This window comes from Chlamydotis macqueenii, chromosome 3 (genome assembly GCF_036417535.1).
Source record: "Chlamydotis macqueenii isolate bChlMac1 chromosome 3, bChlMac1.mat, whole genome shotgun sequence".
Classification (NCBI taxonomy): Eukaryota; Metazoa; Chordata; class Aves; order Otidiformes; family Otididae; genus Chlamydotis; species Chlamydotis macqueenii.
In genome coordinates, this window is record NC_141558.1 from 101,272,465 (window position 1) to 101,297,676 (window position 25,212).

The 25,212-nt window shown below is 43.3% G+C and overlaps 1 protein-coding gene across 1 annotated transcript; it reads left to right on the plus strand.

Annotated features, from left to right (window-relative positions):
• Positions 1-12,799: 12,799 nt before the first annotated feature.
• On the plus strand, positions 12,800-25,128 carry MPC1 (mitochondrial pyruvate carrier 1). Its single transcript, XM_086744986.1, has 5 exons — positions 12,800-12,967; positions 17,505-17,508; positions 20,401-20,497; positions 23,269-23,401; positions 24,150-25,128. Exons 1-5 carry the CDS (start codon positions 12,897-12,899, stop codon positions 24,166-24,168), a joined length of 324 nt encoding a protein of 107 aa, XP_086601112.1. The 5' UTR covers positions 12,800-12,896; the 3' UTR covers positions 24,169-25,128.
• The last annotated feature ends 84 nt before the right edge of the window (positions 25,129-25,212 follow it).

Below are 25,212 nucleotides of genomic sequence, written 5' to 3' on the forward strand. Positions count from 1 at the left end.
GTTTTGCATAATTCCTTTCCGGTCCCCAAGCACTGGCCATCTTTGAATGCCACGTGTTGGTCATGGTAAAAGCAGGCAGTTACCTTTTCAAATTATACCTGGAGCTCTTACCTCTGTGCAGCCTGAATACTCAAACCTCTGCTTTCGGAAGCAACAAGTAAGCCCTTTAACCCCTCATCCGTCAGGCAGTTCACCCACCAGACAAATTTAGGATTTCACTCCCAAGACAAATGAGTGCTTTCACACAAGTTGCCTGGCATGGATTTCCCTTGCCCCTTAGAGATCTTCCCAGGTGTGGTTCTTCTGGAAACCGCTGGTTGCTGGCAGGCAGCCTGCTTGTTGAACTCACTAGTGACTACAAAAGCAAAATGAATATCTCCTACTTTTGAGGGGTTGGTTCTGCTTCCCTGGTGTTACCCGATCTTAGCCTGCGCACCATTACACTGGCGTTCATGTCTGTGTATTTCCACCAGCCCCAGCAGCATTGCGGGGATAACTAATACAGCTCAGGATCCCCGCAGGAACAGCATACATTACCAGATGTGGAGAAACTGCATGTGGTTCAGGTCCTAGCACACATAACCAAGACAACTTAGACTTCAGATATGTTACTCATAGGATTTCTGCTCTGACCATGGGTAGTCTTATGCCAGCTACTCCTGTCCTCCTCCCACTTCTGTCCTTCCTTTCTTTTCTCTGTCCGTAAAAGAAATGACCCTTCCTGCTCCTGTAGTCCTCGTGGTCCTTCGTCACTAGGACACATATATGTCCCTCCCCATCCCCTTCCTCTGCACCCCAGTGCCTACCATGAATTATTACTCCTTTCCATTACCAAGATTCTGTCCCACAGGTCCATCTTGTGGCTTTTATATCCTCCCCTGGCAGGCAGGCCAATGACTCCTGTACACCTGTCTATATAGGCCCCGTGGCTGAAAAAGGAGGCTTTCCTGGAGAACCATAATCATATGCAAGAACATCCAAATGGGAAGAAAAACTGAGAAAAGAAAAAGTGAGAGAGGAAAATTAGAAAAAAAAAACGCTTTCTCTTCTCTTCCCTTCCCTCTTCTAATTCCTCCTTTAACATCACTGTAATCAGGAATGAGCCAAGTTCAGCCACTGTTGGGCATACACAACTTTGCAGAGGACCTGGTTAGGAAGCCCTGTGGCACACCAAGCCTTGGGCAGGCAAATGCGAGTCTTTTCCTCCATCCCCAGAAAATGAACAAATGAGATGTCTGGAGGCTTTACCTCTTCTGTCGTGGAGCACTCACTGGCACTGACACTACTCCCAAAAGGGGAGGGGCTTTCCAGAATATGCTCAAGTGCCTGATACAAGACATGGCCCTTTCAGGAAATCTGCATCAGCAACCATCTTAAATCTCTGCACTTAGTAGTAAGTAAACATGTTGGGTTGGTTTTTTTTCCTGGATGGAGAAGAACGCATTTGTTTGGGTTTAAAAAAAAAAAAAATAGCAAAACAACTCCCCTCTCCATTCTAATCCTGCAATTTAGTCAACGTTCATTTCCTTCTTATGCCTTCCTCCTGCTTGACCCAGTCCCAGAATCCCAGCTCACCTTTGGCTCTTTCACCTCCTTTTTGTGTATCACTTGTTGTGTACCATGAGAATTGTCCTGAGGCTCAGAAAGTCTTGTTATATGTCTGAATAGCATTTTGTTCGAGGGCAGCAAAACTCCTGGCTGAGCACCTCAGGCACTACAGCAAGGCAAGTAATAGGCAGTAACAACAATGGATAATGTCTGAAGATCACAAGTAGAGATTCTGCAGTAAAAGCTATGAAGAAGAGCTGAAGACAAGGATTTTCAGGTATGCTCAGCTATCCAGGTTAACCAGAGATAACTTTATGGTGCACTGGCTGCTAAAGATGCCATACTCGCACTGTCCGGATGCAGGATGGAAGAAGGGGATGTTCATCCCTTCATCCACATGGACTGGAGAGCTATTCATGGTGCTTTCACTGTTTTCTACACAAGCAAAGCTGGCCTGAGCTCAATTCCACTCTTTGTTCAGGAAATTAGTTTATAAAAAGGCTGGTGAGTCACCGTCTGTGGTGAAGCTGCACGTTGTTTTGGCTTTACACACTCCTGCCTAATGGATTCTTCCTGACCTTTGGGTTCTGCAGTCACTAGTAAAAATAACCACAGTCACAAAGCCTCACACTTTCCCTACTGTAGAAAGCAGGCTTGAATTTTAATTACAGTCTCCTTGCTAAGACATGCAAATGAAGAGTCAGTGATTTCCAGACTTTCCAATTGCCCTGTTGTTACCTGGGCTCTTCTCTCTGTTGTAAACTCTGTTACAATTTGTTATTTGCTTTACTCATCCATTCAGCATAGTTGATCCTCCAACAGGATAGTCAGCATGAAGCATGAAGGTGTGTTTTTCCTTAGTATTTGATTTGGACAAGTGGGTGGATTTCAGACACGCATCTCTCACTAACTGCTATTATCTGCAGTGACCTCAGCTGAGTCGGACACAGTGGGAAGGTCATCCCCTAATATCAGTAACTATGTCCACTCAAAGTCAGAATCAGTGTTCTGATAGAATAACATTATTGGATTAAAGCATATGATACTTTTCCTAGAGGATAAATTTATTTAATCTATTGGTACTAAAACAATTTAGCTTTTAGGAATGGTAGCTGTTACAACGGAGCCTTAAACACAGAGAACAGAGATAACCCGCATTTCATAGAATCATAGAATGGTTAGAGTTGGAAGGGACCTTCAAAGGTCATTGAGTCCAACCCCCCTGCAAGGAGCAGGGACATCCCCGACTAGACGAGAGTGACCTATCACCTTTTAAACACCCTTGACTGTGCTGATCTTCTGCTATTTGGACCTCTAGTCTCAATTCAACCAACAGTCTGCTGGTATCTGTTACACTCTGAGTGCAGCCACACATCAACTGCAGGGCTGCAGGTCTTTGTATTGGGTCTGTGGACCAATACATGCGGGTAAAAACTCTGTCCAGGAATGACGAGTGTGCTTCTTGATGTGTGCTTAGATGAGCAGGACTGAAGTGGAATACACAGCTGAGATGTATGCATGCTTTTGGCCCAGCCAAAAAAAAAAAAAAAAGTGCATGTTTAACTGAGCAAAGGTGAGGATTATTTATTCTGAAATTCAGGTGCAAATTTGTTATTACTCTCCCAAGTCCAGCAGCCTTCTGTGAAGCTCATGTCAGATATCCAACACGCACACTCACACACAACTTGCACAATCCCCAGTTCCAGGAAGTCTCCAAGTGGCCCCATGTTCTTCTAACCATTGGAAAGTCTGTGAGGAAAAACACAGCACTGGCATTTGAACCAGAGTGAGTTATACATTAGTGTGTCCACGAACACATGCAGAAATTGTTGGTCTTACACTAACATGACCGTTAAACTTGGTATGATCTTATATCGTTTATAGCAATTCAAGATAAGAACACCTCCACTGTGATGCAGTCAACAACTAACAACTCAGTCTGAAACGGGCTGGGTGGCTCCCTCAGGCACAGCAGTACTCTTCCAGATTACACTTCATTTCAAGTAGGACGCCTAACTGGGGAAGATCCATTGCCATTGGCCATATCCTATGCTTAAACACCAGTGCTTCAGTCCTCTCAAAACTTTCAGTCAATATCATCAACAAGAACTTGACACTCTTAAAAATCGATCTATAAGAATTACGAGAAAAACCTCACCAATCTAACTGGAAGCTTCATCCCTGGCTTCTAAAGGAAACTGGCAGAAGATATTAGGCAGTATACGTTAAAGGTAAGAAAATGTCATGCAAAATCCATCATTCAGGCCTCAAGTGCCATTTTTAAAATGCACCAACTAATATCACTCGATATATTTAAAGGGTTCAGAGTTCAGATGCAGGGAAAACCACAAAATGCCTGCCATGGAGAGGATGACAGACTCTGATCTGTTCAGCTCAGCCTGGAGATGGCTGAGAGGCAATTTGATTATTGCCTACAAGAATCTTGACAGGGAGAAAAACCCCACATTCTGGAAGCACGGACAGCCAGACCGGAGCACAAAACCAGGCAAATGTCTGTGTGCAAAATCCACAGGTCTGCAGAACGGAAATAAGGTAGCCGCAGTTTTAAAAGTGAGGCTGGTTACTTGTTAGAACTAAAATATCAAAAGAGAAAAGAGGTTTGCTGTTCCTCTCAGTCACTTTCATTAGACAGACCTTAGCAGACAAAAGGTCAGTATGGAAGCAAGTGGATGGCTTCAACAGCCTGCAGTAATCTGGAAATCAATTTAAATGCTATGATGGTCTCTTTTGACCTCAAATATGACGGGCACTCATATCACCCTACTACAAGCAGTCAGCACTGACTGAACAGGTCAGGTTTCCATAGGACTGAGGGATGAACTCCAAAGATTAATTCGAAGACTGTTAGGCCACAAACAACTGGAATAATCAACTTTCTCTGTTTAAACCTCTATCTTCTGTGGTACACGTGGAGAATCTTTGCTGTCTTTGACAATATAGAATAACCCTCTGAAATTTTATGATGTTTACAACTATCTACCTATAATGTTAATTTAGAACACCTTGTTTCACACCACTGGTACAATATGGTTAAAACCTGTAGCAAGACTGGGTAAATGGTGTTCCCCCAAAAAAGTAAAAAACTCACTGCCTTAAAGCCAAAATAAGTTACAACAGTATTAGTAGTGCACTAATGCTGTGAATCACAGGAGGGCCTTAAACAAACAGATGCCAAACGTGAATGAAATCTTCCAGTACAAAGAGCTAAAAAAGGCTTTAATCTTGAATAACCTCTACAACCAGAATTAAGCTGTTTAAAAGAGTGAAAGTTGGACCACAAAACCTTGAATTCTTAAATTTCCAAGGCCTGGAGCTGAGTGATGACTCATGAACTGACTGACTTCATGCAGCTTCTGCATATCCGTAAGATGTGCCCTAAAGCAAACAGATAGAAAGGCTGCAAGTTTCTAATCACATTATCTTGGGTATTAAAAAGAAAAAAAAAAAAAAAAAAAGGAAAAGGAATGAAGAAGGTAAGTAAATTATCAATAACAAATGCAAATACTAATAATGCATAGCAAGAGTGAAAGAAGGTGCTTCACCAGGGAAAACACTACCCCACTCCTCCCCCCAGCTTCAAGACTTTAAAAGTTAGCAATTCCCATAAGAACTACTTTTGGTAAATCCTAAACACTAAAGACCACATCTAGTGAGAGTTGTTCCACCTCTGTTTCAAACATTGCTGGAGCAGCCTCCCTGGGGTATGACCTGGCAGAGATTTGTGCTGAGTATGGAAGTGCTGAACAGCCACCCTTATCAAGGTGCCCTGCTGCAGAGTGACAGTCCCTCTTTTTAGCCCAAAGAGCCTTAAATAAGCCTACACAGTTGGAAGCTTGCGTCACGCTCCAGGGAGGTGGGTTGTGTGGGTCTGACCAACATTAGCCTGAGGAAAGAGCTGATGGGGTTCCCTGCTCTGACCTGCAGCACCCTTGGCAAGTGCTGGAACCACAGGGTTTTCACGTGACGCAGAGATGATGCTCGTGCTGCCTCCTCCCGAGCTTTCCACAGAAAAGAAGGAGCTGCTGTCAGCAGGTTGTAAAAATCTACTTCTGCACAGCCTTGAGCAGAAAGAAGCACCAAAGTCACAAGGTGGTGTCACGCTGAGGGCATTCCTCTACTCTAAATTTCCTCTTGGTTAGGTTTTGTTGCGCTTCCTGCTCAGTGTCAAAGATTTGGCTTCCCCTCTGGCAGGGTAACCCTCCCCTCCTCGCTCACGCAGTGAGGCTGGGCATGCAGGGCACACGCTGCGGTCCGCTCCAGGTGCCAAGGATCAGTAGCTACGTATTGCACGGCTTTTTGATGTCAGCTCTCATATTTCATTTATAAGGCTCTCAGTGTAAAAAACAAGATATTTCTTTACAGTTCGTGTGAACTGAAGCTGTAGCGTCACCACCTAATATTAATGTTTATTAGAAAGATCAATACCCATACAAAAGCTGGCCTCAGACATCTGTGGGACACAGTAACTCAAATCTTTCTGATAAGAAAAGGACCCTCACTACAGAGTTTGGAGGGTTTTTTAAGTATATACACTTGAATCAGGCCTTTTCTTTTTTCTTCTGTTAGGCCTTGTATAACTCTAAATGACTGCCTGTTGAGTCCTGAATGGCCTTGTAGAAGTCCACCAGGACCTATTGTTTATTTCACTTTGATCCCAGTAGCTTTGGAAAGGACTTTGGCATGTTTGCCTTTACTCACCTCCTATGCCCACAGCTTGTTTATCCACTGTAGTCTACTGAAATTTCCCCCTCTTTCTTCTAGTTAAAGAAATAGGCCAAAGGTGATTTCAGGGTCCCTATCTGGATGCACATCACCAATTTGATCAAAGACAACCTTTGGCTTCCTCTAGTAAGTCAGGGGGATCCTAGATAGCGTCGTGCTCTCACAGTTCTCCAGTGAGCGGGAGAAATCTTAGTCCATCAAGTGAAAAATTGACCCCAACTTAAGCAGATTTTAACACAACTAAGGGTACTGTAATTAGACCAAAGTGAGCCCTGGTGTAATCGTGCCTTTCTGCCTCAACCGTGCTAATCTGCTTTTTTTCCTAAATCAAGCCTATCAATATTTATGTTCAAGGTTTTCCAGTGGCAGTAGTGGGAGTACTTGCTCTTTAACAGGGGAAGGGCTGGAAGAGGAGAGAAGCACGGAATTGCACTTTTCTACCAGGGACAATCGTCTGCTCCTGGCCATCCTCCAGCCTTGCTTGGGTTATTTAGGCGGGGGAGAGTCAAGGTACCCTGAAACAGCATATCTAAATACAGTACGTGAATTTATTAGTAGTAAAACATACCAGGAGCCTATATTTGTATTTATTCAGCTCAATAAAGACCCATGAGTCCTGAGGAAAGGATTGCATTGCTAACATGACTGTCATTAATTAACAGTGTGTCTCAACTTTGACCCCTTCACTTTCCACCATCAGTCAGAACCCTGATTTTAGGCTCCTCCTTAAAACCTTTGGGACATTTTTATTGGATAAAACGCTTTAAGAAGGACACAGAAAGCCTGGGAGAAAACCCGTGACTAGTTCTCCTCATGAACTAGCAGACAGTTTGCAAGGCAGTAATGGAAGAAGTAGACCTCCTCACAACTTTGAGATGTTCATGCCATATCCTTGATACTCCTTCCTCAGAAAAAGGAAATACTTTTTTTTTAAAACAGAACAGTAAACTATTTCTACATTTTTTTATCCTGCTGGATTCATTGCCAAGGCAGGTTTTCCATAATGAGGAAACCAACCCTGCTCTGAAGCCCAGTTCAATGCCTGCTAGGAGGTGCAGCCTGCCAAGTGAGCACTACCAGCCCTCCTGCTCTGCTCCTCTGGAGATGATAATTACAGTGATGAAGTGATTATACATCATTTAACTGTAAAAGATTTCCCAAAGTGAGTGAAGGAGGATAATTTTGCAAGGCAGTGTTACAAGAAGAGGCTCCCTTACCCCAGCTGACCCGATTTAGCAATATAAGGTACAGAGTGCACCTGACTGAACAAGCAGCCCTCATCCCTTTCTTCCCAAACACAAGATAATCATCAACAATTGCTTCAAGGATACCAGCAATGCAGTGGTGCAATACTAGAAACAGCAGTTTGGTGCTTCTTCTCACATGGATGTGGGGACACGATTTTGTTTTTTAAATGACCATTTATTATCCTAATTTCTTTACTTAAGAAAAGAGCATTTTATAAGTTAAAAAGCAAATACTGACATAAAGGTCCATTTTTAAAGAGTAATCACTATACCCTCCTAGCCTAGCACCTGTATTACATTACCAACTGGGAGTATAAGTAACCTGTGAATAAACCCATAAACTGGATTTTTTTTCTCCACGTAAAAACTGATTTATTCTAAACAGCCTAGCAATATAGTTTTACACATAAAAATAGAATCTAAAATTAACTCATTTCAAGCATTATTAAACAAGTAAACTGTAGAGATGAGCTTCAGCCCAGAAAAAGATCTTAAAACACTTAAATCAATCCAGTCTTCATGACAGTAATAACACAGACGGATATAGCAATCACCACTACACATGGTTCAGCAGAAAGTTGGCTTAAGTAATGTCAGCTGCAATTTTGCTGTCTGTTTTGCCATGTGTGACTAACTGAAGACTCAGAGCAGCCTCATCACAGAAAAGCCAGATCCTCTGGCTGCCCCAAGGCTCCACTGGCACCACACACCCGAAGTGCTAATCCTGCAGGGTACACCCTTCATCTACAGCCATTTGGCTTTTAGGAAAAAAAAAAACCTCCCAGGAGAAAACTTGCCCTTAAGAATAGCTGTATTGTAAGCTTAAGTAGGGAAAGATACTGGGTTGGGCTCTTTTTTGTTTGTTTGTTTTGGGTTGGTTTTGGTTTTTTCCCACCCCTTGAACAGGGTTTGAAGCTGGCAGTCAGCCCAGCAGTGGGGTGCGGTTCCCACCTTTGAGCAGTGGCCTCCAGCTCATCCAGGCTGCTTCCCAGGCACAGAGTAAAAGCACCTGTGCAGCCTCACCGCAAACCCAGCCACTGCCAGAGAGGTTTACTCTGTTTCCCCTTGTCTGTAGAACTTTGGACATTACATGCTTTTCACAGCACAGTTTACTATGCACATACACTACAGACTGCGATATGGACAGAGCTTGCGTGATTCCTACAAATATAGTTCAGAAGAACAGGAATCACTATGCTAATAAGGGTTTTGAGTGTTCAGTGTCAATGGCTCTAGTCAATCATCCCATCTACCTACCAGATTATTTGTGTCCACTTTAATGAACAGGTATTTCATTACAAGGTCTAAGATGACTGTCATAGTGAAACAATCTTCTTTCCTTCAAATTTTTCTGCAACTTTGGAGCTACCACAGCAGAGAAATAGTAACTATTTAAGTCATTAAATCACAGTTCCTTGAACAGCTTGCTTAATTGTTGTTCCCTTGTCTGTCATACAACACTCCAAATAATGTTTTCCTGCAATTCCTTCCACAGCTGGGAAAAGGTGCCATCATTTTTCCCTGCAGATGTTTGTTAACAGTTATATCAGATACATCCCTCAGGACTGACTTCACGTCTTACGCCAGAAGCGTAACTACTCTCACTAATAGATTGTTCTGCAATGTCCATAACACATTTTGCTTCACTGGTTTTATTTATCCTTGTGGGCAAATCGCCAGTGCTAGGTGTGCTAGCACTGAAGATTTGTGGAACCAAAGCTGAAGGAGCCAGGGATGCTCTCCTCCATCCCACCAGCTGCAGGCAGCCATTCAGGAGAGCGCAGATGTGTGCTGGCAGCAAGGGATGATGAGCTGCAGAAATGGTATCTACACAAAGCCCCTGTTACTAGAGAGTGTCCCATGACAGTAACATGTCCAGTAACTGCTGGACAACCTGAGAGTCTACCAGCTTAAAATGACGAAAGGAATTCAAGCGCACCAGCTGGCTAATCTGGTGAGGAAGGCTTTAAAGTAAAGACAGCCAGTAACAAGTGTCAATAAGGGGGTTAAAAAAGTAGTGACCTAGCCAAAGGCTGAGGGAAAACAAGGAGAATAACTGGGCAGCCCAATAAACTTCAGAGGCATCTTCTCGCAGAGGTCAGGAGTACAAGGCTAACAAGAAATAAATGAAAGCAATGTGAATTCCGGGAAGAAATTCCAAGAAATGCCAGGTAGGGCTTCATCTAAGGGATGAAAGATTGCAGGGGATCCACCCATTTGAAAACCAAAACAGCTACAATTTCCTGTTCTGACTGGAGGAAACATAGGAGACATCTTCAGACATACGTGGCTTGGCTTATTCAAGAGCACCTGGTGACCTAAAAATCAAAAGGGAATATACAGTAAAAAGACAAAAGAACATATGAATAGATGAAAATAAAGAAACAGTGTCAGCCTGCAGATAACAGAATCAGAAATGTTAAGGCATGAAATCAGTTTCAACACTATCACAGCACATAAAAGACAACTACCACCTTAGGCTCCCCTTCACTAAACAAAACCAGAACAGGACGTTTGGTAAAAGCATTAGAAATTAAAATAAGACAAAGGAAACTGCAGTCATTAAACAACACAGAAAGAGCCCATAACAGGTAAAGGCAGAAGTATGTTAATAATAACTCAAAGTAGGTCTAAATTCAGTGTGAAAAATGGATAGAAGAATAGTTCAGACCAGGAAAAGAACAGGTGAGATATATTTTAGAAAAAAAAAAAAGTGTGGCAGGACCTAATGAAGCTTGCTCTGAGATCCACCAGGCCCTAGCAGAAGCAATTTGAGATCAGCAGTGATTATCTTCCAGCTCACAGACAGGATGAGGCACCTAGCACTGGAGAAGAGTATGTGTCTAAAGAGACGAGGTTAACAACCACCCAGCAAATTATAAGTCAAATGGCCTAATTCTGATATCCAAAAAAGATTACTCAAATAATTTATTATACAGTCACTGTTCACTCAGGGAACAACATGCTTAAAAGCACGCCGAACACAGACTTGTCAAGAGCGACTCATGCTCATGTCAAATCCAAACTAGTTTCTCTATTGAACAGGCTAAGGAGGTAAAAGGGAAGCTGCAAATGTGCTAAATTAAGGAGTTCTTTTGTATGGCTCTTAACATGATATACCTTATAAGAAACCTAAAAAAATGGTATGCAAATAAACCCACTATAAATACATACAGAACCGTAGCAAAAGCAAACTTCAAATCATTGCTAGTTGCTTTTGCTGTGTAACTGGTAGGGCCCGTCTTGCGGGACTGGTTTCTTCTGGGTACATTTCTAGTTAATGATTTTTCCATTAACTACTTTGAAAACAAAGTGGGATACTCTCAAAAATCATAGAAGTGCACTGCACTGCTGGTAAAGCTTTGACTGAGACATGATGACCCTTGTTGGGACTATGCCTTAAAAAAAGCTGTAAACAAAAATGGAGTAAGCAAAAGGTTACAAGATTTAAAAGGCACAGTCTGTGATAAAAGGCTTAAATAACTTGTTTACTCTAGGAAGAAAGGCTAAAGAACAATACCTTCCAATACAGACAGATTTTTTTTTTCTCTCCATGCATGGAGTTAAGAAAAAAAAATGGATGAATTTTCAGTAAAGGAGAATAAGGCTACATTTTCAGGTAAAACTGTAGCTACAATATTAATGATTGAGCCTGGCCTTATAAAATATGTGGAATCCCAGTATGTGAGAATTTGTTTGAACATACAGAATTTATTTCCGTAGACCTTCTTTCTGTCAACACAAGTAGAATCAACTAGAATAAACAATTATTTGAGAAGTTGCTCAGATTCATGTTGCTGCTTTTAAATGAGGAGCCTAAATAGTCCACAGAAATATGTTGGGCTACATTTTGGCTTTTCATAATGCAGTCTACCAAGGGGATTAAAACTCCTCCTCCCACACAGCAAAGCCAGGGGTGGTTGTGGGCTGTCAAATCATATGCTGAGAATATAGAAAAACGAGGATCTGCATGCACACTGCCTTTCCTCAAACCTGCTGCTCTCTAAGCAAGCAACCAAGAGAAGAGTGCAGAGCTCTTACTTTTTTTTTTTCTTTTTTTTTGTTTCCTGAGATCCTGCTGGGAAGAAGGGGGAAGCAGAAAGCAACAAAGCAGCCGCAGTCTCCAGGGCTCCTTGCATAGTGTAGGAATGCCCCAGGCTGCACTCCCAGGCCAATTCCACACTGTAAAAACTGAGGCTGCAAACCTTTGGAAAGCAGAGGAGATAAATATCCATTTTCACTATCTCTAGTGCACTGAGCGAAGATAAAAGAAGTCATTCACATACAGGTATTTGTTTGTCTGGCCCAGATTTTATGGAGATGGTATTAGCAGGGTCAGAGTTTATCTTCCATTCTAAGTAAGTGACCTCTGCTCAGGTACGAAATAGAAAGTGCTTGCGAGAGAGGTGATCTTAGAGCACTCCTGTGGGGAAAGGCCCCACAGGATTATCTTTAAAAAAAGACATCACCGATGTGATCACAGGTCCCCTTTTTCGTATCCTGCTTTACGCACCACTGCAATACATCACTGTTGTGTCTTTGGCCACCTAGGCCAGCCTGGCCACGGGGAAAACAGCGTTTGCTGGAGAGGAAGCAGAGGCTCGGCCGTTCACGTCCGAGGGCTGCGGGTAAAGGCAAACAGCCAGGCAGACGGGGCCAGCCGGCCTGGCCGGAGCAGGTGAGGCGCCGGGCCGCCGTTGCCCGCTCGGATCCAACAGTCGGGGCCGGCCCTGAGCGGGCGCCAGCCCGACCCAGCATGGGGGGCAACCGGACCGGCGCATACAGGCACCGATACCGGGGGGCTGTGGGCGACCACCCCTCCCCGCCTCTCGTCCCCTCTCCGCCCCTCGCAGCCCGGCGGCGGCCGGTACCCGCCCAGCCCCACCGGCGCCCCCGCCGCGCGCCACCCAGGGAGGCGGAGCGAGACACCGCGAGGGGTGGGATGGGCCCCTCGGCGGCCAATGGGAAGCCACCAGCCACCGCCCCGCAGCCAATAGCGGCTCGGAAAGCCGCCGCGCGGCGCTCGCCTGCGGTCTGCAGAGGAATGCCGGCAGCTCAGCCGATGGCGACCCTCCTCGTCGCGCTTTGCGACAATGTCCCCCTCTCCTCCCGCCGCCTTGCTTTACGGCAGCCTGCCTTTTCCCCCTCCCCATGACCACCTCCCAGGCGCGGAGCCCGAGAGGAGGGAGGCGGGGCCGCCGCGGCCAATAGGCGCCCAGAGCGCCATGGTGACGGGGAGGGGCGGTGGCGCGGGCGCTGCCGTAAAGCGGGCGGCGGTGTGGGGGAGTTGTCACCGGCGCCGGTGGCGGCAGAGCGCGAGGCGGGCGGGCGGGGCGCTCCCTGCCGCCGAGGGCCGCCATGGCGGGGGCGCTGGGCCGCAAGGCCCTGGACTATGTGCGCAGCAAGGATTTCAGGGACTACCTAATGAGGTGAGCGCGGGGCGGGGGTCGCCCTCAGCGGCTGCCGAGTCCCGCGCCTCGGGCGACCGCTCCCGCCGCGCTGCCGGGGGGGAGCGGCGGGGACCGGTGTCCCTTCCCCGACCGCCCGTCTCCCGCAGCCTCGGGGCGCGCGGGACGGCGGGCGGGCGTCGTTTGACCTCTACCGGGCTCGGGCTCGCCCTCGCCGGCGGCCGGGCGGGAGGAGGAGGAGGAGGGGGCGAGGGCCCCGGGAGGGAGCGGGCGCCCGTTGGGCGAGGGCGAAGCCGCTCCGGGGGTGTTGAGGGGGGAGGTGGGTGCGGGGCCCGCCGTGCCGTCACTGGGGCTTGCGGAGGCTGCCGGGGCTGTCAATCTCCGCCCGCCCCACCCCGGGGAGACCAGGCTTGACCTTGAAACGCGGGGACGCGGTTTGAAACTGCCGCGGCAGCTGCGCTTCCCGCTGACCTTTCCTCTCCCGCCTCTAAAACCCCGCAGCGGCTCACCCGGGCGGAAAGCTGCCCTCCCCCCGTCCCCCTGCCCCGTCCCCACCGCAGGCCGGCCCGCGCCGCGGGGGGACGGCTGCGGGCACCGGAGCCGGGGGCGCGGACACGCTGCCCGAGGCAGGGGCAGCGACAGCTTTGCTCGGGTGCGGGCGGAAGCCAGCTTGGGAAGAGATGTCGCCTTAAGACTGCTTATGTAAATCTCCGAGTATGTGTCCATATAGGTGCCTCTTTCAGAGGCTTGTTAGAGCCCCGCTTTGGTGGGGATGTGGCTTAAGTCGCTTCCCAGACAGCTCGATGCTTTTGCCAAGCTTCAGTTTGCGTGCTGTGGTAAGGGGTACGGCACCTCAAACTGAAACCACAAGAACGTCTTGAAGGTACAGCTGTGGCACACTTGCTTAAATCTGGTTGAACTGCTGTATGGGAACTCTCTCAAGTAGGCAGGGTGAAGTTTTCTTGGCTGACAAGCAGTTAATCAAAAACTAAACAAATAAAAATGAGCTCTTGTAATAAAAGTGGTTGAGCAACTTCTCACTATAGCTGTTGCTTGCTGTTCTGCCTGCATTTATTGCAACTGATGTTGATGTTGAGCAAGCACGTAGGAGGATATCGGTTTATCTGAGGAACTTAGTCTTGGTTAAAGTAGCAGGAGATGGTGTAAGCCTGCATGGAAAGGAGGTTGTACTATAAAGGCTCAGTAAGCAGAAGGGTTTGCTTGGCACTTGCAAAATGAAGTTCCACTGAAGAAGTGGGGCAAAAAGATGAGTAAAATATAAGAAGGAAGAGAACATCCTGGAAAGAAGATGAAGAAAGGTCAGAGAAGGCTTCTATGTGGATTCCTTTCAAAAGTCTTGAAGATACTGTGTAAGCTTGACAGATGCATTTTAATGTTAACATCTAGATTATTGTACCAGAATTTGTGTGAAGCATGTAAATGGCCAGCAAAACAGCAGTCTGTTTCTTAATTAAAAAAAAAAAAAATCTGGAAGAGAAAACAGCTGCTTCTTAACCACAGTTACTTGCTGGAAGTATCTTTTTCCTTACCAAAGACTGAAAAGGTAGCCGAAATAAGCATTTTATCCTAAAACTGAGTTGTGTCTTAAATTGCTTGACCCTAAATAGAATAACTGAAGTTACCCAAAGTGATGGAATTGAGTGTTCAATTATTATTGGGGCAATCAAAACTTGCAGACTTATGTCTGAATAAGTAGCTTCAGTTTCAGCTTCATAACTTGAAAACATGGAAGCAAGCATAATGAATGCATGCTGCTTTTCTCAGGTGGATATATCTGGCATTAGAATTACATCACATCGTGGGTTAGCTTTGGGATCTTGCACAAGGAAACAAGATAAATCACTTTTTAAACTGTCATTAATAATTAAATGTTCTGCCAGTTTCACATCTGGCTTCTCTCAAGTGGTGATCAATAGGGATCTGAATAACTGTAAATCATGTGAGTATAGGTTTACCCTAACTGTGTCTTAATGTTTTAAAGTAAGCATAATAAGATTGTAAGCTGTAGGGAGATTTTTCCTGCTGCTTGCAAAATGCAGCAGTAATGTTAGTTTAAAACCAGCTGATTAGCATATGAAAGCTCGGTAGCTCTATATATTGTGAGCTAGAAGTTGCATTTTTTTTTCTGTAGATCCTAAAAATGTCAGCTGTCACTAAAGTTGTATGATCTAAGCCACTAATAGTAGGCAACAGTCCTCTTACTTCTGATCCTAAAGGTTTAAAACTATCTTCTGAAAAACATCCAGGAAGACAGCTTTCCTCTTCTCTAGGCCACTCTAGACAAGCTCTGGCATCTTGTGATATAAGCCTAAATTACTTTAGTCACATAATGAATCCTGAGGAGTCCTGAAGTCTTCTGGTAATAGAAAAATAAGCATGGAGACTACCATCTTTGGGAGCACTTCTGGAATGTCTCTTCCTGCTGACTCGACAGCAATGCAAATGTACTGACTCTGTTAATGTAGGTGGCTTTGAAATAGATAGTTCATTCCTTGTAAAGCTTGTGTTGGCAGAAGCTGTCTAGGACCTTTCTTTTGATTGAAATGAACTTTAAAAGAGGTAGCATCAGTAGTATAATTACTGCAGTAAAATTAGCTGATCTTCAGTTCTCCTCATTAGTGAATCTTTAAACACAAGTACGTAAGAACTTAATGTCCTCTACTGGTCTGTTTGAGAAATTAAAGGACACAGTGCCTGCAGCTGGTTTTTTTACAGTAATACTCTTTCCACTTAGGGGATGGCAGTGTAGGGGAAACAAGTAGTGACAGTTCATCTATATTTGCAGAATGGTCTCTGGCCTAGTAATATCCTCATTGCCGCTATGAGGAAAATGCATGCAAAAAATTTGGAAAAATAAATCTTCCCCAATAGAACCTTTTTATAGTAGAAGTATTAGGTATTGGTCGGCTGGTGGTTTGTCTTGTGATGTCTAGATACTTACACAGAAATTAAGGAGTGAGTAAATCCAACAACTGTTGTCCACAGTTCTGGAAACTTTAGTACAAAGTGTTCCCTTTGTCAAGGGATTGAATGTAGTTCTTGGAAACTGCTAATTTGGAATGGTGTCACTTCAGGAATAGACACATGCACTTGCTGCAGTATTCTTGCTGTTAGATACGGTGCATTTAATGCAGCTGCACTGGCTGCAGAGTTTTGGGGCTGAATGCTTGCTTCTGGAAGAGTCTGTATGACCTTCCTCTGCCCTCTTCTAGGAGTATAATAACTGTTCCAGTCTCACGTGGATGTGAGCACAACCTTGCAAGACCTTAGCCAGAGCTGCCTACTCTGTTAAAACAGGAGCAGTTTGATTCTATTTTAGGCTTTCACTTGCCTGAAAACAACTTCCCCTTTAAAAATAAAGGCTGACTTCTGCTGGCACAAAAATATTGTGCCAAGAGACACATTTGAACTTGTTTTGTCAAAGTCTTATGAAAAAAAAATTGAAGTGTGCACTTGTCTTCTGAACTTCAATTAATTATTGCAGTTCAGCTAATAAGAAAACAAAATCATGTGGTTAGACTGGTCAAGGACACCCCGACAAAGCACCTTGAACCAGCCTGTGGTTTGTAACAAAGACTCACTGAAATGCACATCCAGTATGATTTCCAAAGTAGTCCTGACTGTTCCTTTACCATAGCTATTTGTAAAACAGTGCTCTAAGAAGATGGAAATTGGTGTGAGGGAAGTGACTGTTACAAAGTGTTCTGCAGTCTGGGGGAGTTGTAGGCGAGCAGCAATAAGCAGCAGGCTTTCTATTAGCAGCTCGTTTCTTATAAGTCATAATTCAGAACTGAGTCCTATCAGTATCTTTGTCAGAAAGAGAATGTTTAAAAGTTCTGAAGCATTTTTAAAGGTATAGTAGCAAACAGTCTGAAATGTATGCTGTAGTCTGGCTTTCATGCATAGATCACTAAGTTGTTACATAAATAAATTGGTACCTATATGGTCACTTAAATGAACCCCATACATGACTGGAGTGCTAGATACATGTTAGATAGTTGTAACACATTTTCAGTTCACGTTTGGTACAGCCACAGTTGGCCTGAGCTTAGTGACAAATAAGATCAGTAAGATCTCTGGCAGAGTTTGATTTGATCTATTTATGCGGTTATACAAAGAATTTCAAGCAACTTCTTCAAAGCCTCCACAGAGGAACTGTAGCTGTTTAGCTTTGTCATGGGCAAACCTTGACGGCTTTTGGTATCCTTTTAAACTAGTGGGAGTGGCATCTTGGATGCTTTGAAGTCTACAGGGGACTAATGTCTTCCAGAGACTGTAACAGGATTTTATCTTGCTAGGAAAAAGGTACTTGAGCAGTAAACACTTGTCAGTTTGGCAGCTCTTGAGGGGAAATGAGTTGTTTGTTTAAACGCTATTACATTAACCAAGGTTAATGCCACAGCAGTTTCCTGACTTCTACCTGTCTTCTGTTTGTGGTACACTTCTTTATGTTCATTATGAAAGAAACTAACATTTTTTCTTTTTTTTTCTTGCATGTGCTTTTTGAATGGAAAACAATGATGGCCCGCTCAAACAGTACGGTAAGAAAAGGGAAGGGACTTCTGGTTTCACTTTCTCCCTAGCTTCAGTAACTTGTTGTCTTTTTGCCTCAGCACTGTTATGACCTTGCCTGCACCTGAAAAGCATACTTTGAACCTCTAGGAGTGATGCACTAGTACTATTTATTCGTAAGTCTGAGGGTTAAGGTGACTAAACATTTGCTCCTTCAGAATGTCTCCTGAAGTAATCACAGAAAAATTAAAGGGGCTTCATTTTTTTCCCCCCCATACTCTTTGCTAAGGAGATCAGATCAATCTGGAGCCGTTCTTCTGCATAGCAGCAATACTGGTACATAACTGAACTGCTTGGCTTATTATTAACTAGCCTCAGACAATAAATGGTACCATATAACTCTCATAACTTTTCTTTATGCCTCTTATACTGCAAATCATGATGTTATGGAGTGTTCTGCTCTTCTACATAGACCAAAGACAAACTGTATAGATGTAGTTTAATTCTTGTGTGTGGAGACTTTGAAGGGCTGCCTTCCTGGAGGCACTTAAAATGGGATAACCATCTCAAGTGATGAGATTCCAAATCAATCTGTCCTCTTGGTCAGCAGAGGAAAGTTACTGCTGCAGTGCTGCTGGGATTGTGAACTGATCATTCTGCAGCTTGTGCAGCCTGAGCTTGAAGTGGTCCATAGTCTACAGTGTATTATTTGGTTATTTTCTAATGGTACATGACGTAAGTAAAAAGGCCAAGTTGACTTGATTTAACTTTCAAAATAGAAGTCACCACAGACTCTCAAATCTGTAATTGTTTCATAGATTAAAAAAATTAACAAGTTTACAGCATTAAAGACTTAGTTTTCTGAAACTACAATTGTTTAAATGAGATGACTGAAATGACTCTTAAAAACCTCGCCAAGTACATGTACTGCCTCACCAGTTACCTTTTGCAGTCTGCTTTAGTGTGGTCATAGAGTCATAGAATGGTTTGGGTTGGAAGGGACCTTTAAAGTCCAAGCCCCTGGCAAGGAGCAGGGAGATCTTCAACTAGATCAGGTTGCTCTTGCTAATACAAGTTGTTATGCTGCCTTACTGTGCACATAATCATGGTTATGTGATTAGATGTTTGTTTCTGGTCCTCTTATTGTCCTTTAGAACTACTTAAATAGCTACATTAAAGCCTTTAAAACTATATCCTGTGCACTGCTGACTTCGATTTCTGTGAATGTTTTTGTTCTGTTGCAATGTATCTTGTGTGTAAGTGGTATTATAGGTGCATTTATTTATGTTGTATAACCATAGCTGTACAGTGTAAATACCATGTAGCCATACAACTCTTCTCAGTTATGCCTTGTTATCCCTCATGTGCTTGAGAGGCTTTAACCATTACAGATGTCAGTTTTCCTATCAGTAGGAATATAGTAAACAAATGCATTTATTGCACTCTTCAAAATACTCTTAATATAAACCTGAGTTTGGACCAATACACATTCTGTAGACACTTGCAGAAATACTACACTTGCAGAATAACCACATATTGCACTGTGGTGAAACTACCAAAACAGTGTCTACAACTTAACTAAAAAAAAAGTATAGAAAAAAGTGAGGTTTTTCTTGTATTGCAGCCCAAATCTGCAGGAAGCAAGTGTGGCTTTTAATCCTACTGTACTGTTACAAGCTAATATCCAGACTGGCAAGAAACTTAAGTATCCACTGACAATTCCTCATCATTGTAGTATCTGCAGTGTTACACTTAAGGGAAATGTCAAGAGAATTGGTGTATTTGGTATCTGCAAAGCTTTTTCTTGCAAGGTGCATCTCTTTTGCTGTATCCAGCCAAGTTACTTTTTAGCATCCTTAGTTGCCATTAGGAGAAGCTGATGTAGGTACTGCATGCATAATTTGTGGAAATAATTCCACTGAAGCATTATAACAGTAGTGGAAATTGGAGTTATAACACTATCTTTATCAGTTTGGAGTCTTTTAGACAATACCCATCAAATTGAGCTCCTGTCAATTTCTGACCTAATTCTTTCCCCTTCTTGTCTGTGTTTTTCTGTCTGTGTACACACCTGTAGCTAGCTGCGCTACTCTTGTATCTAATCACTGAGCTTTAAGTAGTCACTAAGTTGTTTCAGCAATTGCAGATGAACATTTCATTTTTGAGGAGCCTTATTTGAAAGAGATGAATGTGAATTCTCTGCACAGAAGTGAGCTGTAAATCTGAGGTTATTATATGACTATACCAATCAGACTGGTGAGGTATAATTACACAAAACTGCATTTCAGTGGCTTTACAGTAGTTCCTCTTGAGACAGGAAGAAGATTCAGAGTGGGTTGGTGGGTTGCTCTTCCTTCCCTCCAGAAGACTAGATCCTGCTAAAAGAAGGGCTTAGTTAGAATCATAGAATGTTTTGGGTTGGAAGGGACCTTCAAAGGTCATCTAGTCCAACCCCCCTGCAAGGAGCAGGGACATCCCTGACTAGATCAGGTTGCTCAGAGCCTCATCCAGCCTGGCCTTGAATGTTTCCAGAGACGGGGCCTCCACCACCTTTCTGGGCAACCTGTTCCAGTGTTCTATAACTCGCATTGTAAAAAATTTTTTCCTAATTTCTAATCTAAATCTACCCCCCTCTATTTTAAAACCATTACCTCTCGTCCTATCGTAACAGGCCCTACTAAACAGCCTTTCCCCATCTTTCTTGTAGGCCCCCTTGAGGTACTGGAAGACCGCTATCAGGTCTCCCCAGAGCCTCCTCTTCTCCAGTTTTCTGGAGTTTCTTCTAAGTTTTTCTCCCTTAGATCAAAAGCAGTCCCTGTCTTAACTTGAAATTTTACCCTTAACCCTGTCCTCTGGAGCTGTAAGAACTGCAGGAGACTTGTGTTTCTGTGTGATCTTATTTTCCTTTTCTGTCTTTACAGCACTTTTGGGGGCCAGTTGCCAACTGGGGACTTCCTATTGCTGCTATTAATGACATGAAGAAATCTCCAGAAATCATTAGTGGCCGAATGACATTTGGTAAGACCTGAGACAAACTTCTTGCCAGTAAACTGACTACAGAACACAGATTCTGTCCTTCAAGCAGTTATCTATTATTAGTTGCTTGCAAACTTGTGATCAAAGCAGATATAGATATTAAATACCTTGTTATATAACTTCAGAGGCCACTTAAAAGTTGGAGTACTGAGAAGTCTCTGAAGAGTGCTCTTTCAGAGGGCTTTCTACTAATTTGGGGGGAGGGAGGTTGATCACCAGACTCACTTCTAAAGTGTAATTATTTTGTTATCATATACTATTGCGTGCACTGATTCAGAATGCATCACTTTCCACAACTTTTTTCTTTGTATCAAGAACAATGATACCTTGTGATTAGCGTGGAACTTAAATATCAACACTGACAAAGTGAAGAAACGCTAATGGTTGGTCTGCAGGGTGCCAAAAGCAGTTGAGGGAGGCTAAATCCTTGCACAGCAGTTCTGAGAGGCTTAGCCTGACTTTTTGTGCTGGTTTTGTGTAGCAGGGCAGGGCTACAGCAGCAGCTTCTGCAGTAAGGTGCTGGAAGTCTCCCCTTTGTCCAGTGGACCCACCTTGGGTCTAGGGTGGACCTGCCACTGGGTAGGGCCAAGCTCACTGGCGACAGTGATAACGCCTCTGTGATAACGTATTTAAGAAGGGGGGAAATAAAAAAAATTAAAAAAAGAACTGAAGATGTAGAAGTAGGGGCAGAGAGAGGGAGGAGGTGGTCATCTGGGCCCAATTTGGCCCAGCCCAGCCACAAGAAGGTGGAGAGGATGGAGAGGAGATGTGAAGAGAATGAGAGGTGTCTGATTGTGAAGAACTTCTTGAGAGGAACGGCTGCAGACACCAAGTGAAGGAGGGGAAGGAGTAAAGTTGCTCCTGACAAAACTCCCCTGCAGCCTGTGGTGAGGCAGGCCGTTACCCTGCAGCCCATGAAGGCCCACGGAGGAGCAGAGATCAACCGGCAGCCCGTGGAGGACCCCACGCCGGGGCAGGCGGATGTGTGAAGGAGGCTGTGGCCCATGGAGGGCCTGCACTGGGGCAGCTGGTTACTGAGGGACTGCACCCCGTGGAAAAGTATCCCATGCTGGAGCACTCTGTGAAGGACTGTAGCCTGTGGGAGGGACCCCACACTGGAGGAGGAGGGGAGGGGGGTTGGACTAGATGACCTTTAAAGGTCCCTTCCAACCCAAACTATTCTGATTCCCTTCCCCTGAGAAGAAAGGAGCAGTGGAAAATGAACTGACTGCAAACCCCATTCCCTATTCCTTCCTGTGCCACTTGTGGGAGGGAAGGAGGTAGAGATAATTTGAAATGAGAAGAAGGAGAGCTGGAGGAAGCTGGGTGGTTGTGTTTTTTTTTTTTGTTCTTTTGTTCTTTCTCATTATCCTACTTCGGTTGTTATAGTAATAAATAAATAGTTTTCCCCAAGTTCAGTCTGTTTTGCCCATAACAGTAACTTGAATGATCTCTCCCTGTCCTTATCTCAAACCTTGAGCCTTTTTGTTATATTTTTTTTCCTCCCTCATTCCCTCAGAGGGTGGGGGGAGTTAGTGAAAAACTGCATAGCTTGGCCCTGAGGAGGGCTAAACTACAACACTCTTAACGGAATAGAGTGAGAACTTATTTTTAAATGCATAAGCAATATTTTTTCCGCCTTTTTTGGAACATGTGTAGCTTTGCCTAGATGTCTGTCTCTGTAATTTATTGTTCAAATACCTCTCTAGGATCATAAATCTCATAGCTTTAATTCATTAGCTTAATTTTGGCATTATGCCTCTTCCTTAACTCAGTTAATAACTTAATTCTGAGTAATTCTTCTCCCTGAAGCAAAATACCTTTGGGTTAAGGAAATTTGTAGCCTCATGCTCACTAGGTTTTGCTTAGAGTAATTCAGTTTCTTAATCACTTCCTAGAGATGGAAGACCAGTTTGAATAGTCTCTCGTGTAGTGAAACTGTTCTGCAAATAGCCCTTTGGTGGTGGCTACCCAGCTCAGTGAAGTTAAGACACTTCTTAAATTTTTTTAAGTGTATATATGATGGTGTGTGTACAAATATTTTTTTCCCACTTCTAGGTTCTGTACCTAAAAAAAAAAAGCTATTTTCTTGACCAATTTCTTGATTTTTTTTTTTTCTTTAAGCCTGTCAGAAAGCTAAAAATGAACTTTGCAAAACTAGTGATTTCTTGGGTTGTGACTTCCTGTATTTACATGCAGTTATGGCAGGAGAGGAGATTAAAATTGTTTCTTGTCTTCCTGGAAAGCAATTAACAAAGCTTTATGCTTCTGAATGTTCATGGTTTCCTGGGGATGGAAATCTCCTCCTTTTAAAGTCCATTTTAGAGTTCCCAGTAAGAACTGTATTTAACTAGTATTTTAAAAAATATTGTGTCTTAAAAATTGTCAGAATAATTGTATAGGACAGGCCATGTCTCCTTGGGATTAACTCTTACTCTCTGGCTGAGATAGTTTAGGCAATAAACTAAAAAGGCTTCAGTTGCATCACAGGAAAGCGTATGAGGAAAATCAGTGTTTGTGAAAAGCTGCATCTCCATAGATTTTTTTTTTTTCTTATGCAGCAAAAACTAGCACTGTTCCATGTTTTCCTCCACTGGATCCTCAAAGTGGACAACCTTGTAGGATTATTGGAAAATTCAAAAGCAGTGAGAAGTGTTCTACTTGTCATTACATTCCACTAGTATGAAAATTAAGCCTCAACAAAATGCAGATACTAAAAATAACCTACTAACAATATTCACCATGTTTTGCAGCACTGTGTTGTTACTCCTTGACTTTCATGAGGTTTGCCTACAAAGTGCAGCCAAGGAACTGGCTGCTTTTTGCATGCCACTTCACTAATGAAGTTGCACAACTTATTCAAGGAGGACGACTGATCAAACACAGGCAAGTCACTTTAAAAAGGGGAAGTCATAAACTGATGGCTCTTGGAATACTGTTAGTGGCTTTTAGCTCTGGTGCAAACACCTACGTGGTTTCTGAACTTGTTTAACTTCATTACTTTTTACAAACATTAACAAGCTTGTTGTCAATAGGCTGAACCTCCTTTGCACTTCCTTTGAAGCTTCTGAGAGGTGCACACAGAAAAGGCTGAAAACCCTTATGGTCATGGATGTAGACAGGGCTTTCAGCAGCTGCTGACTATTTTGGGGGATTGTCTCATATATTATGTTCATTAGTCTGCATGCATCCATCTCAGTAACCAATTCCTGAGATGGAAGCACCCATAAAACTGAAGGAGTTGTATGTCTGAAAGAAATCAAGCAAAACTTCTCTAAGCTGTCTTCTATATATGGGGTCAATCCAGCTGAGTGACCAGGGAACAGACTGCAGGCAGTCTCATACCCTCATTGTGTAGCAGGCAGTGCAGACACTGCTCCAGGCAATCCTGATGATTCAGGATTATGGCTTTCCTCTCTTTGGTTCCAAGAAATCTATGTGGAGCAAGGAGAGGATGAAGCCTCCTGAACTATAAATTACAAAATGAGATTGAGCAAAACCTGTAAGTGGACCTTTGCATAAGTAACTGGCCAGGTGTCCTTAATTAAAGTTCTACTGTAAGTCTGGATTTTTTTTTTTAATAGCAATTGCAGTTCAATATTCCCTCTTACAAAACCTGTTCTTCTCTTGGCAGGTTGGAGAAAAAGAACTAAATATTTAACTTGGAATAAGCCAGGGAATGTGTTCATCCTGAATTACAACCAAGGAAGACTTGCCATCTACAGTTGCTGTGACAATTACAGTGGGGATAAAACAGAAATACGTGTTATGAATATGACCCCACCAAGAATCCTTCTACTAACATTTTTTTTATCTTGCCGTTTAAAAAGTACTATTCAGCAATGTAAACCGTTGCATTTGAAGTCTTGCTGCCTTACAGGGCCTTAATTAACTACCCTTTTAATAAAGAGTTAGTCATCCAAGTAACAAGCAATATTTGAAAACCAACTTTTTATCTAACAGTCTACAAAAGCGGCCTGTGATGGTTTGACAAAACTTGTTTTCAAATCAACATGAGGTCAGTAAACAGAACTGTAGGTGGTATCATTGTTCTATGTATTAACAAATTCTTAAAAGCCATTGAACTTGGGTGCATTCATTCCTATTCTGTCTCTTTTTTTACTTAAGCAGTGGCTTGCTGATCTACAAGAACAAATGTGTAGACAGGCACCCTGGAAGTGACCAGCTTTCCCTTTTCCCTTACTGCATGCCTTGTCTCAGTGAAGAGACTTCATTCACATACATTAAGTCACACATTATTTAAAGAAGACTCAGAAAAGCAAAAGCCTAGCACTGAATGAAGGAAAGCAACGAAGTCTGACGCTGTTCTTGAAGTTATAAATGAATTTTTTTTTTTCCCCCTACTGTTTGAGTTGTTCTAGATGTTTGTAATCCTTACACAGGCAAAAACTTAGCTTGTTTGGAGTCTAAGATCTGAAGGACATGAGGTGCCTTTCAGTAGTTCTTGACTTTATCAGGAGAGTGGTTTTCCTGCATGACTTGCTTGAAAGCTACACTGATGTAAAGAAAAGACGACAAAGAATGTATATGGTGGATTTTATTTCCAGTGCAGTGGTTTTTTTTGAACAATAAACATGTTCCAAATGGCAATAAATCCCTTCAAATTTTGAGAAGTTTTAACATAATGTGATACCAGATCCTGATGTGAAATTTCAGTATGGAGTGTCACTTTATTA